The following is a 13774-nucleotide window of genomic DNA, read 5'->3' on the forward strand; positions in this document are numbered from 1 at the left end:
CCAGGACAAAATCTTAAAATCATATGCTAAGAGATATGATTCAGATAGAACCAGTGAGGGGAGGAAGACCAAGTCTAGTGAGACATGAGGACGTTTTGGGGTGGCTGCAGTATTTTTTGTGTTGTTGTGATGGTCACACAGTATATAAAATTTTAAACCAGGCATGGTGGCCCATGCCTTTAAACTCAGCACTTGGAGACAGAGACAAGAGGATCTTTGAGTTAAAGGCCAGCCTGAACTACAGAATGAGACTTTGCCTCAAGGTGGTGATGATGATGATGATGATGATGATGATGATGATGAAAATATTGTTTTTTTTTTTGTCTTTTTGAGACAGGGTCTCCTTGTAGCCCCAGCTGTCCTAGAACTCACTATGTAGACCAGGCTGGCCTTGAACTCACAAAGATCTGCCTGCCTCTGCCTCCCAAGTGCTAGGATTAAAGTTGTGCGCCACCACGCCCAGCATAAATTATTTTCATTTTAGTTTCTGTGTATAAGTATATTGCATGCATGCATGAAGTGCACCTGTGTCCTGCAATACTCTCGGTGGTCAAAATAGGGCATCGGATCCCCTGGAACTGGAGGTACAGATGACTATCAGCCACCATGTGGGTGCTAGAAATCGAACCTGGTTCCTCTGCAAGAGCAGACAGTACTCTTAACAACTGAACCATCTCTCCAGCCCAATAAATTATTTTTTAAAATTTCATTGAAAGGTGTATGGTTAAAATTATTAGGTTTTGTTGTTCTTAAAGTTTTTAAAGCACATAGGCAGCAATATGAATACTGAGTGGCAAAAAGGTAGCTTCTGGACCAATAGATGAAAGGATGTCTCAGATGGGCAACAGCCTGACCATCTGAGTCAAAGAGTACCTTTGTCTCTTTTTTGCTTTGTCCACAGGGTTCCCAGAGATGGACCTTGGAATTCTTTTCCTTGCTCCTTCCCCCCAAACCTCTCCTAGTGGCAAGGAAAGATGGCCCTGTGTGCCCAGCTGGTGCTCTCCAGCTTCAGCTTCCGTAAGGCTGCTTCTCAGGACTTCCTGAGGCCTCTCTTCCAGCTGCCACATGCCAGTCTTTCCAGTTCTAGCTCAGCTCAGTGGTGCCAAGGTCACCAGTGCGATGCCCAACTATAGACCCACAGTGCCAGCCAGACATGCAGCCACCTAAACCCTGGCTGATTCTGCCACCTGCTGGCGCTTTCCAGAACTGTATCTCCAGAGTAGCCAGGAAGAGGAACCTTTTGAAGACTAACCAGGAATCCTGAATTGTGATGGGGCTTATATTTTATCATGTTGATCATCACAGCCATTGTGCAAGGTGAGCTTCTAAATATAAAGAAACAGAATCACGGAGAAGCAAATAAACGTGTCCAAGTGCACACAGTCAACTACAGACCTGAGATTCCTATCCAGAGCTGTTGAACTTCCAGGGTCTGTGCTTGGATTGAGGAAGAATATTCCTGATTGTCCTCAAAGGAGTCCCTGAAGCACCTTCTCAAAGTCATCTTCCAGAGAGGAAGGGTGTAATGGCTCATGCATGCCAGGAACCATAGCAGGCCACCGGCAACCAAGAGAGGGTAAATGGCAGGAGAAACACTACATCAAAATAGCATGCTCAGACCCAAGACTTTAATAGACATGTCACCATTAACTTTGTTAGTCCAAGCAGGAAATCCAGTAGTTCGGAGTTAAGTCAAACGAGGTCTTGAATTTGTTCTTTGGACCTAACTGCCTGTGCTTCTAACTCAAGAATAATAACTGAGGAGTGGCATATTATTTTAATATCTGATTTGCATATGATTAATTCCAAGCCCAAGTGAATGGAAAGTCACGGTGGCCTCTTTGCGTTTCAGCCCTCCCACCTGCTAGGCCAGACCCCTCCTCTAGCCCTCACTGAGCCCTGCCACCCCCACCGGCCTCTGTTCACTCCTTGCCCCTGCCCTGTCCCTCCCCCAGCTCCCAGTAATGCCTGTTCCCTTCCTTTTCTGTCGCCCACGCAGCCCCCGCCACCTGGCCGCCCACCGGAAAAACTTTTCCCCAAGTTCTTGAGAAGTCGCGTAGGATCTAGGAGAGAAAAATCAAAGTAATAAAACCTCATCTAATTCCTAACGGAGGGCAGAACTGTGAGCTGCAATTATCTTAATGCCGAGCTATTTTTAATCTCCATCTCTGTCTCCTGCCTCTCCGTCGTGAGGCTTTCTTCTCTTGCTTCCCTTTGTCTCTTATCTCTCACATGGGTCTTCTTCCCAGTTCTTTTCGCTGTTACCCACCCCCCACTCCTCCTAGCTCTAGGCCTCTCCCCTTCTGCCTGTCCCCTGCATGTGTAGCTCCTGTCTTCCAATTTTTCCCATTCCTCCTGGTCAGAGGGTTGAGGTACAAAACACACTCTGCACCCAAAGGCCTATCTTCTAGGAAATTTGTGCTCTTGTCACTAGACTATCCAGGCATTGGAGTGGGACTTTTCCTGATTGTGGGCTCCAAAGCAGAGCCTCTAGGTCAAACCTGTGTGTTCCAGGAAGGTGGCCTTTTCAGCCCTGAGTGCTGAGGTGCTATGAGAGTCATGCCCTTGTCCCTGTCCTCTTACCATTGCCCTCTTTATCTACCACACACCCCTTCCTAGCACTCCAACAGGGGAAGCCCCAACCCCCTACCCCAACATTGGCTCTGAGGCTGTCCAGGTTACTGCCTGGCCACACCCTTCTTTACCCTTCCAAGGCACTGCCAGCCTGGGCTTTGCCACTCTTCGCCACAGCCCTATCTGGAAGAAGGAAGGGTCCTGGACGAGGCTAGGGGCTGCCAGAGATGCTTAAGCCCCAGGGCCAGCAACCCATCATGGGCTGTTTCCCAGTTAAGTATGTAAGTCAACAAGCTGCAGCCAGGCCTAGACTGGCAGATGTGGAGCCCAGCCACCAGGACATCCCATTCCCAGGAACAAAGCTTGGGCCCCCTGCCACCCTCTCACTCACTCAACAGAGGACACTGAGTCTGGGGCAGAACAGCATGCCCCTGACCTCATTTCCACAAGGCTCCTATGGCCTCTCTACCAAGAAGCCAGAGGGCTGGGGCTGAGAGTGGAAAAATTACTGGTGGAGTTGGGGGTGGAGTGGGGAGGGCTCCTGGTGTTCCTGGCTTGAGAGTGACCAGGAGCGAGGACAGCCAACACAAACACAACCCAGGAGGGCACACACAGGCACAGGTCCACATAGGCCCCTTCTGGGTCCTACAGAGAGGCATTCAGTCCCTCCTGCCAGTCCTACAGAGGGCAGTGCCAGCTCCTGCAGAGACTCAAGGGCCTACACACACACACACTTTGTAGAGAAGGCTGGCACCTTGGGAACACACACACCTCTCTCCCCCAGCTCTGTTCCCCAAGGCACCAAGCTCACACACGTGATGGCACGTGTATTGGTAAGGCAGCCCCCCAACCCTGCCCCCTGGGCTGGCTCTGCCCCCTCCCCCAACAGATCCGAGCAGAAAAGGGAGGAGACACGTGAATGCTGGGTACATCACGGCAGGGACGCATTCCCCTCTCCCCTGGGGAATTCGCTATCACACTTGCAGTCCCAAGCCCCTCTCCTGCACAGGCCCCCAGCAAGCTGGCACCCGCCAGCCCATCACCTTGACAGCCTCTGACATTCTCCTCCACACCCACACCCTCCCCCGCACACGCACAGTCCTCCCACACGCTGCCACTCACACCCGCATCGTTGACACTCTGACACACTTTACGTAGACTCACACACTCACACCACACCGACCCCCACCCTCCCAGCTATAGCACCCTGGGCCCTTGGCACTCACTTGGCAACATACTCCCTACCACGATGACTGACATGTGTCCTCCCACGCACACCTCGTTCACACTCGCTTTCTAGGACACCCCCATTCACAGCGTGACATGCTGACACGCTGTCCTCGACCTCACAGTCCAGGTCCCCGGGGCCTGAAGTGGTTAAGGCCAGAGCCCCCGCTCCCGGGGCCCCTGCCCCCTTCCCTTAGCCTCGCGGCTGGACTCCATCAATAATGCAGAGCTGAGTCCTGGGGTGACGGCAGGGGGCCCTGGCCGCTCCCCGGGTCCTGGCTCGCACTCGAAACCCGCCTCCCAGCCACGGGAGAACACGTTCCTCGCACCTCATTGGCCGCTTTCTCCTAGGCCCTCCCTCCGAGCGCCTGGCCCAGTCCCAGGCGAAGGGGACTGGCTGGGACCCCAGGGTTGGAACCTGTGGGGTGAAGCCAGCAGACAGAGGCCGGGAGAAGAGGAAGGCAGAGAGAGAGAGACAGAGGCAGGTGCGGCGAGGACAGCTCTCCCGGACCGCACAGAGCGCAGGGTGGGAGCCCGGAGCCCCGCGCCCCAGCCAGGCAGCCGAGGCGCGGAGACCGCGAGCTCGGGCTGGGGGCGCCGAGCCCAGCGCAGCAGGCGAGCCCGGAGGTCCAGCCATTCCGGCGCTCGCTCGCCTCCCCTAGCCCGGCGCGGGGCTGTCCTCGGTGCGGGGATAGCGCTCCTCCTCCTCCCCCGGCACTGGCCGCGGGCAGCTCGGGGCAACAGTGCAGGGACCAAACTCTCGGGAGAGCCCAGGTGCACGCTGCCCGCCATGGACCCCAAGGACCGCAAGAAGATCCAGTTCTCGGTGCCCGCGCCCCCCAGCCAGCTCGACCCCCGCCAGGTGGAGATGGTAAGGGGCCGCGCCCCATCCCGGCCGCGCCCCCATCTCTCACTCCCGGCGCGGCCCCGCTACTCGCCTGCCAAGCCGGGTCAACCGGAGGGTGGGAACCCTGCTTGGACCGCTGCGGGGATGTCCCGCAGCGCGCGAAGTTCTCTGGAGACTTCTAACAACTTTTTCCCCACCGCGGATCTCCGCGCTGAACCCGGGCGGGAGAATTCCGGCACTGAGCGTCTGGGGACCCTTGGCTTGCGGGACCGCCCTATCGGCCCCGCACAGCCCCGCTAGACTAGTCCTTTTCCCACCCGGACCATATCACCCTGGTGGCAGCCTCAGAGCTGCACACGTGTGAATGTTACACAGCTTAGGCATCTGAGGCTGTTACCTCAACCACTCAGGGCCTGAGAGACCACAGTTCCACCCTGCAGGCCTTGCCTGGGGTTCCCCCAACCTTGCCGTTTCTGCTATCAAGCCCTAGAGCCCCAACCCCTGGGAGGTCATTTCTTTCTAGGGGACTGAGAGACCCACAAAAATGAGGGGCAGGTGGTTGAGGCAGAGGTCTTTACCCCATAACCTAGCAGGGATGCCTGTTGCTGAGACACTGCTACAGCTTTGAAGAGGGCAGTGAAAATTGAGGCCTGCGCCTAGCAGCTCTTGGCAGGAGGCGGCTACCACTTTGGCTTTCAATTACCTGTTTCTCCCTCCATTTCCCTGGAGCTCAAAGGGGACCTAATTAACCGACATTTGGTCTGATTCCCAAGCTAAGGGTGGGCCAGGAGGACAACTTTTCTTTTTTCATGGGAACTGAGTGAAGAGTTCCCACAGTCTGAGAAAGCCTGCCCTAGGGGCCCAGACCCCCATCTCCAGAGACACTTGCAGATCTCTGGGTGTCTGGGGGTTCAAGCCCACACCTGAGCCTCAGGTAAGGTTGGAGGTGACTGCAGTACTGGGCTCAGATTCCTTCTGCAGCTGGGTCCAGTTTCTCTGGAGCCCTTGAGCTGTCCTCAGGTGGGTAGGGCCATGGGGACCTTCCTCAGAGGGCCCTCACTGGCTGTAGGAGCTGTAACCAGCTTTGGCTGTCAACGTCTTCAGAAACTGGGAAGAGGAAGGGCCTTGGTGGGAGAAGACCAAAAGAAAGATGGTGGCTCAGGAGTAGCTGTGGAGAGGGACACATTGGGCTGGGAGTCAGTGGAAGCTTTTTCTAGTCCTTTGGACTCAGTGTGCTGTGTGACCTTGAGCACATTGCTGGATCTCTCTGAGCTTTGGCATTTTCATCCATGTAAAATGAAGGGATTGGGTGAGTTACAAAGCAGCTCTAGTGGCCTTTGATGCAAAGGCTCCCTGGGGACTCCAAAGCACTGCTTTCCAGCTGGCTGAGGGTGAGGGTGAGGTGGGCCTTTAGGGTGTTTATCCTGCCTTTCTTTCCTCCATCTTCAGATCCGGCGCCGGAGACCAACCCCTGCCATGTTGTTCCGGCTCTCAGAGCACTCCTCGCCAGGTAGGACCCCTACCTCAACCCTGATGTCTTCCTGAGGGCCCTGACCTGTAAGCAGGCAACAGGCTGGAGACTGAGGACTGGATAAGGCCTGGAAGTCCAATTCAGCTGGGTTGGTTTACTGGCTGGGCACCTGCCAGCATCAAGAGGGAAGGACACATTTCTGCTGTCCCAAAGACTGAGGCTTGAGGGAAAGTAATCTGATTCTTTCTTTCTTCCTCCTCTCCCTTCCACTGCGGTCGGTTTTGGTGGCTTCCTTTAGAGGAGGAAGCTTCGCCCCACCAGGTGAGTTTCCTGGAGCAGCTGGGAGGACACAGCTGGGCCCTTTGGGGTGGGGTGGATGGGTGTCCACACAGCTAGCCACCAACACTGGCTACCACAGGACACATTAGCATATCAATTGCACCTCCTCCAGGGAATGTTGCCAAGTAACAGCAGTAGACACTCCTCTCTGACTGGAGTGGAGTGTCCAGGACTGAGGGTCCTGCCCTGAGCCAGGCCCCCCTGGGACCTTCTCAAAGCAACAGGGTGAGGCTCGGCCTAAGTACCCCTTTCATTGGCCAAAACTGCCCAGAGTGCCCCATTGGAGGGAGAAGAAGGGAAGGGGTCTCTTGGAAGCCTATTTCACCTGCCTCTTCCCTGCAGAGAGCCTCAGGAGAGGGGCACCACCTCAAGTCGAAGAGACCTAACCCCTGTGCCTACACTCCCCCCTCACTGAAAGGTACTAACCCCACCCCTCCATCTGTCTACAGGAGTTGGGCTGACATGGGGAAGGAAGGGGAAATGTCAGCTAGTGTCAGCAGGAAGGATTGTCACCATGTTACTGCCAGACTTGGAGACTAGTTATTTCTTAGGCTAGTTTTGCAAAAGAAAACTGCCCAGAGGCTGCAAAAGGATGGCTTTGTTCTTAATAGTAGGTTCAAGGGTTGAATGGCAGAGCTGGCTAGCTCGAAGATGGGCATTGAGGTGAAAGACACTTGGTTCGGTCTTTGCTGGGCCACATCCAGCCCCTGCTTTCACCTCTGGCTTCACCTCCACTTGCAATTCTGCATCCTGGACTCTCCTCTGCAGGCTTTCCCTTCTGTATCCTTCCTATAGCACACACTGAGTATATGCCAGGCCTCACTGGTGGACACTGAGCAAAATAAGATGAGGAAGATCGGGGGATCTCAGAGTGCTGTTCAGTGGTAGAGTACTTGCTTCAAATGCGCAAGGCCCTGGGATCCTTCCCTAGCAATGGAAAAAAAAAAAGTCCAGTGTGGTGGTGCAAGTCTGTAATCTCAGCACTTAGGAAGCAGAGGCAGAGGCAGGTGAATCTCCATGAGTTCAAAGCCAGCCTGCTCTACATATCTAGTGCCAGGCCAACCAGAGCTGCATATAGAGACCCTGTCTTAAAAAAAATAAATAAGAAAGAAAGAAAGAAAGAAAGAAAGAAAGAAAGAAAGAAAGAAAGAAAGAAAGAAAGAAAGAAAAAGAAAGCCAGTCTTGGTGGCTTATATCTGTAATTCCAGCACTTAGGAGGCTGAGACAGGAAGATTGTTATGAATATGAGATCAGCCTGGGCCACATAGTGAATATCAAGTCAGCCAGTACTATACATAGCAAGACCTTGGTTCATGAAGAAAAAATGGATGATTTGTTCCCTGGCCTCCTAGGCCTGTTGTCTCCAAGGATCAGGGAGAGTTTGCAGAAGGGAGGATGCTAAGGCCTGCCTTTGAAGGGTCAACAGGCAAGAAAGGCAGGCAAAGAAGGTTGCAAAGGGCTAGAGGTGTGAACCTAGGAGGCTTAGGGCTGGTGTCTGGCCCAGAGCTGTGGGAGATACACCTCAAGGAGGAGCAGGTACAGTTCAGGCATGCCAAAGGCCTCTTCCTAACTAGGCACCAGGTGCCTACCTCCCCTGCCAGAGGCCCTTCCTGCCTGGCTTGCCCACTCCGGCTTGGGGCGGGGCAGAAGGGGGTTCTAAGAGCTCCCCCATGTTGAAAACGGTTTTCCTTCGCCAGCCAAGGTCAACAGGTGCACCTGTCAGCCCAAGATTAGGAGCAGAGGGGAGAGGCCATGAGGAGAGGGAGAAGGGTGGGGTGCTTTCCTTTTCCCAGGACAGAAAAATGAACGGGCAAAGCTCCAGCCAGCGGCAGTGCGAAAGGACTTCTTCACGTGCAGGGACCTGTGGAAGGGCTCAAAGCAGGCATCAAGACAAGCGGCATGTTTCAGGGGGGAATATAAGAAATCTGCCTCCCAACTCAGTTGGCAGAGTACTTGCCTAGCATGCAGGAGGCTTTGGGTTCGCTCTTCAGCACTGCATAAACTGGGTGTGCTGTAATCCTAGCACCCAGGAGGCAGAGGTAGGAGGATCAGAAGTTCAAGGCTGTTCTCAGCTACATAATGAATTTGAGGCCAACTTGGGATACATCATGAGACCCTGTCTCAAAATAAAAAATAAAATAAATCTGCGTTTTCCCCACTCTAGGTTGGGTGGATGTGAGTGGGGAGAGCCACCTCCTGGGTTCTTTGGGAGAGATGCTGAGGATGGAAGCTAGGGCCTTGCACACACTAAGCATATACTCTACTGCTTAACTATATCCAGTTCAGCCCTGTCTGTGTTCTTGGTTGTGTGCTTTGGAGAGTGGGCCAAAGTAGAGGAGTTTAGGGCCACAAAGCCTTCTGTGGACCCTGAATAGCCAAAAAAATGTGCTTTACCCCTGTGGGCTGTGTCTTACAGAGTCTAGACAGGGAGAGATAGGGACATGGAAAGGGGTCTGGAATAGGCTGTGCTGGGGTTCTTGGAACTTAAAAAGATTTGAGATAGGGGGATTTTAGGGTCCCAGAAATGGAGAAGCTAAAGGAGATAGTACAGTAGGAAAAGAATAGACTCTAGAACCCCCAGAGGGGCACGAGGAGGGCTAGGTGAGGCATGCAGGAGCTCACGGGGCTCCAGCACGGGTGCTGCACACACCTATTGTCACTGTGGATCACGAACTAACTCCTCCCCCGACTAGGGAGAAGGAAGCTGCCCGGCTGCCACCCCCTCCTGCAACCCCCCCCCCATACCTCAGGGGCCTTCTATATCAACATGGCCCTGTTTGGCAGGCTTTTCCCCTTTCTGAGCAAGGGAAAATGTCAGGCAGAATTGGGGGCTTGTAGGGGAGGATTCAAGGGACCCCAGGGAGAGGGAACAGGACTAAGACTCAGCTGACAGGGGTGGGGGCGGTGAAGGGTCCTTCTACGCTAGAGCTCTTTGACTTGGCTCAAGGTGAAACTTTGCCAGGTCCCGTAGGCCAGGCCAGGGAGATTTATTATGATTTTATTGCCTGGGTAGCTTGCCCAGAGCCATCGGGAAGTGCTAGGTTGGGAGCTGGGGGCAGGGTGGGGCAGCAGGCACACACAATGCCTCCTCTGTGCCTGTCCCTGAGTTGGCAGGAGTGCAGGGCCCTGGTCACTGCAATGGAGGTTTTCAGACTGATCTACCCCCTGGGCTGCTAAGGGGAAGGGGCCGCTGGTGTACTAAGGAGCCAAGCAGCGCTGCCTACTGGCCAGGGTCTGATCTGGGGGCTGTGAGCTTAGTGTCCCCCATGCTCTAAAATCCTACCAGCTCCTGTCCCTTGCTCTCTCTTCTCCAGACTTTTTTGGGGGGATAGGGGGCAGCTCATGTAGCCCAGGCTAGATTGGACCTCATTATATGGCTGAGGATGACCTTGAACTCCTGATCTTCCTGCCTTCATTCACCTTGAAGGTGCTTCAATTACAAGCTTCTACTAGGTACAAAACCCAAGACTCTGTAAATACTAGGCAAGCATTCTACCAACTGAGTTACATCCCCTGTCCCCCACTCCAGTTTTAACCTAACAATGTTTCTTCAAACTCTGCCACTCTCTATAACCCCGAGCCCTCACTCCTTTCTCCCAATCCCCTGTTCTTTTCCATCTTTGGGAAGCTTCCCTCCAGACACCCACACTGTTCCCTTCCTAGGCTGCATCTGAGCAGGTCTTCCTGGTGGTGGTGGTGGGGGGTGTTGCTGCTTTCTGGGTCACCGCAGAGGGAGCTGGGAATTTAGGGATGTGGGTCAAGATTGTGAGGGCTGCATCTGAGCAGGCCGCTTGCCCAGCATGGACTTTACTGGCTGCACAGTGCTCAGTGCTCTGACCTGAGGCTTAGGATCATTCTTGCTTTTGGAGCCTGGGGGAGAGGTACAGGTCAGCATCTAAAGCAGTATGATGGTGGGAGGGGCACAGCATGGGGAATCAGTCTGAGCAGTGATGGGGCAAATTCCCCTGCCCTGGACCACAGGCCTTCAGCCTTCTGCCTGCAGTTAATGATTTTTACACCCTCCAGTACTAGGCACTAGGTTCTCTCTAGCCAGAGAATGTTAAGCTGTTGCTGTGCCTGTCTGGTCTTGCCCAGTCTGGTGCCCTATGGTGTGGAGCTTTCTGGTGTCAGTCTCTGGGAGGCCAGCATCGTGGGACAGCTTAAGAACTAACATGATCAAGTCTACCCCTGCTACTCCCACCTTGGTCTGACACCCAGTGGAGTGGCTTGTAGCTTTTGGCTCTTGAACTTGGGCTTCTCAGAAGGTCACTTCTGCCTCAGACCCATGCATAGGAGTTTTGTAGGCTGTTCCTCTAGCTTGGTTGACCGTTGCCTTCCTGGGTCCCCTTAACAGCTGTGCAGCGCATTGCTGAGTCCCACCTACAGACCATCAGCAACTTGAGCGAGAACCAGGCCTCCGAGGAGGAGGATGAACTGGGGGAGCTTCGGGAGCTGGGCTATCCAAGAGAGGAAGAAGAGGAGGATGAGGATGAGGATGAAGAGGAGGAGGAAGAGGACAGCCAGGCTGAAGTCCTGAAGGGCAACAGGGGAACTGGTAAGCTGAAGGGGCTGTGGATGGTGAGTCCCATTATGACCGGTTAAGTGTTGCTCCTCCTTAAGTACCCTGGAATGCCCTTCTCTGGCCAGCTTCTGAGACCTGGCTTTCTCTAGATTGGTTTATTCTTCTGATCAGATTCCCCCCCCCCCCCATACTAATCTCTTTCCTAAGAATTAAGGCAAGACCACAGGAGGTTTGAGGCTAGACCCCAAAATGGACTTCCCATCCATGGAAGTAAATTGTGAGATTCAGGGATCAAGGAGAGAGTCCAACATCCCTTTGCCTGCATTTCTGAACCTAGTATGTGCTGTCTGTAGAGGTACAGGAGACTGGCTGATTTGCCCTCTCCAGGACCCTTGTTTCTTTTTCCTTCTTAGGATAGGGTGGAAGAGTGCCCTCTAGTGTCCCACTGGAGAACCAAGGATTTCAGAACCAATCTAGCCTGTGGACCTCTAACCTTAGCAGCCTGGAGGAAAGGGGCCTAAAACCTTCACAGATGGCTACAGAGTCAGAAAACTGCACAGAAAGTCCCAGCATCTAGAACACTAAGCAGGAAGACCTTACCCTTCCCAGGCATGGTTGTATTTTCCATACCTGGCTACGAAAGGCTATGCTTCATTTATTTTTGTTGGTGCATATTAAACTTTTTGGTTCCATTATTTATGGGAATGGCAAGCAGTCCTCTGCTTGAAGTGTTCAGCCCTTGACAAGATACTTGGGCCTCCAGTCTGCATCTCTGGCTATGAGAGTATCAGAGAGCTGGAAGGGTTCAGTCGGCTCCCACTGAGACCCCCAGAACATGTAGAAAATTGGTGAGAGATGTTACCCCAGGAAGAGCAGGAGGGCCCTGGGACACGTGGCTGAATCACCAAACAGCATCTCCCAGCACTTCTGAATGGCTCCAGAGTGCCTGTGCTGGATCCTAAGAAGATTTTTGTTGTTGTTTTGTTTTGTCTCACTCTGTAATCCAGGTTGGGCTGAAATTTACTATGTAGCCAGTTCAAGGCCGACCTTGAACTCAAAGCAATCCTCCTGCCTCAGCCTCCTGACTGCTGGCATTGCTGGCATAAGCCACCACACCCAGTTTCTCAGGTATTAGCTTATCTCAGGTAATCTACAATGGTCCTCTTACATAATATCTCCTTTAGAAAAATGCTCATGAACTTGTCTATGTCACATGGCCAGGCACAGGGAAAGCTTTCCAGTCCAGTGTTCTACCCAACATGCCAGGATGACTCAGAAGCTTGGCCTCCCAGCCATCAGACGTCACTCATGCTTCGGGACACTAGATGGTCCCTTAGCCTGTATTTGTATGCCTTCTTTTCCAGTGGGACAGAAGCAAACCTGTGGCCAAGGTCTGGAGGGGCCCTGGGAACGCCCACCCCCTTTGGATGAGCCCCAGAGAGATGGAAGTTCTGATGATCAAGTGGAAGACAGAGCAGCACTAAGTGGTGAGGTTTGGAGTGTGGGGTGGGGAGATGGATGGGAACCTTGGTGGCCAGACCAGGTCCTGAGTCCTCTCTACTTGCCTTGCAGAGTCGGGAGAGGAGCCTCAGCGCCCTGGCCCCCCTGAGCCTGGCACATAAGCTCCTAGTCCTGCATCTCCTAGGAGGACGTGTCCCCCAGAAACCCGTTCTGGCCTCACCCTACTTTGTACCCTTCCCCTCACTTGCTAGGGCTGCGGCTTCTGACTTCTAGAAGACTAAGGCTGGTCTGTTTGCTTTGGCTGATGCCCAGAGTCCCTGATGCCTTTCCCTGCCAGTTGTTCTTTCATTCACCCGGTGGGAGGGGGGACATGAGAGGGCCCACCCTAGAAAACCCAGGAAGCCAGAAACAAATACCCTTCTCCATTCTACTCTCCAGGTCCTCTCCCCTAGGCACAGGAGACCCACAGGGCAGGACCCTAAGATCTGGGGGAAGGAGGTACTGAGAGCCTGCAGGTGCCCGGAGATCTCCATCCCCTCTCCTATGGGAGACTCCAATTCACCACCCCTCTCACAGGCTTCTATCAGGGTCCAGGCCTCAGGCATTCTCCACAGCCTCAATATTTTGGACATCATCTTCCACCATTACCCTTGTTCCTGCTGGGTGCCTGCAAGATGAACTGGCAGAGGCTGCTTATTGCATTTTCTTTATGCTTTGATGCCAGGAATGCCACTTAGTATATATCCTTAGATGGAGCACACAGTGGAGGTCCTGGTTTTTCTTGTCCTCCAGCTGCTTGGCCCCTTCCCCTTCTTCCCTGACTCCAAGCCTGACCCCCATATCATGCTGTAATAAATCTTTGTAAATAATTGTGCTGAGATTCCTCTTTCATGGGGAGGGAGGGGGAGGAGTAGTGAAGTGTCCTAGTATGGAGAGGGGTGGATCTTGATCCTGATGTCCAGTCCTCTTCAGGAACCTTTCCTGCGAGAGCAGGTTCTGAGCAATCAGCATGACAGATATGCTAGCTCCTCAATGAGAGATGACTGGAAGAAGAGGTGGAAGTGGGGTAGAAGTCCTATACAATTGTAGGATGGACGTGGTACTCCACGCCTGAAATTCCTGCCTGTGGGAGGCTTAGGAAAGAGGATCCTGAGTTCAAGGCCAGCCTGAAACTCTGTCTCAAAAAAAAAAAAAAAAAAAAAGTGTGGATTTCTCCAAGGGATCTGTGCCCATAGACCGCGCCTCCTGCAATTCCCTTTTCTTCGACTGGGCCAGACCGGTATGGTCCAGTAAGCATAATGTGTCTGCTTTAACATTTCAGCACCCGGTTTCT

General features: G+C 53.4%; 1 protein-coding gene across 2 annotated transcripts; it reads left to right on the forward strand.

Moving 5' to 3' along the window:
- The first annotated feature begins 4247 nt into the window (after positions 1-4247).
- On the forward strand, positions 4248-13293 carry Ppp1r1b (protein phosphatase 1 regulatory inhibitor subunit 1B). Of its 2 annotated transcripts, none has more exons than XM_008845306.3 (7): positions 4248-4672; positions 6098-6158; positions 6418-6440; positions 6801-6876; positions 10813-11013; positions 12345-12467; positions 12553-13293. In XM_008845306.3, exons 1-7 carry the CDS (start codon positions 4592-4594, stop codon positions 12600-12602), a joined length of 615 nt encoding a protein of 204 aa, XP_008843528.1. In that variant the 5' UTR covers positions 4248-4591; the 3' UTR covers positions 12603-13293. The 2 variants fall into 2 exon arrangements, with proteins under 2 accessions (XP_008843528.1, XP_008843529.1); XM_008845307.2 differs by lacking the exon at positions 4248-4672 and adding an exon at positions 5491-5582.
- Positions 13294-13774: the final 481 nt, after the last annotated feature.

The sequence above is a fragment of the Nannospalax galili genome, unplaced genomic scaffold (genome assembly GCF_000622305.1).
Source record: "Nannospalax galili isolate Female #2095 unplaced genomic scaffold, S.galili_v1.0 scaffold1382, whole genome shotgun sequence".
Taxonomy (NCBI): Eukaryota; Metazoa; Chordata; class Mammalia; order Rodentia; family Spalacidae; genus Nannospalax; species Nannospalax galili.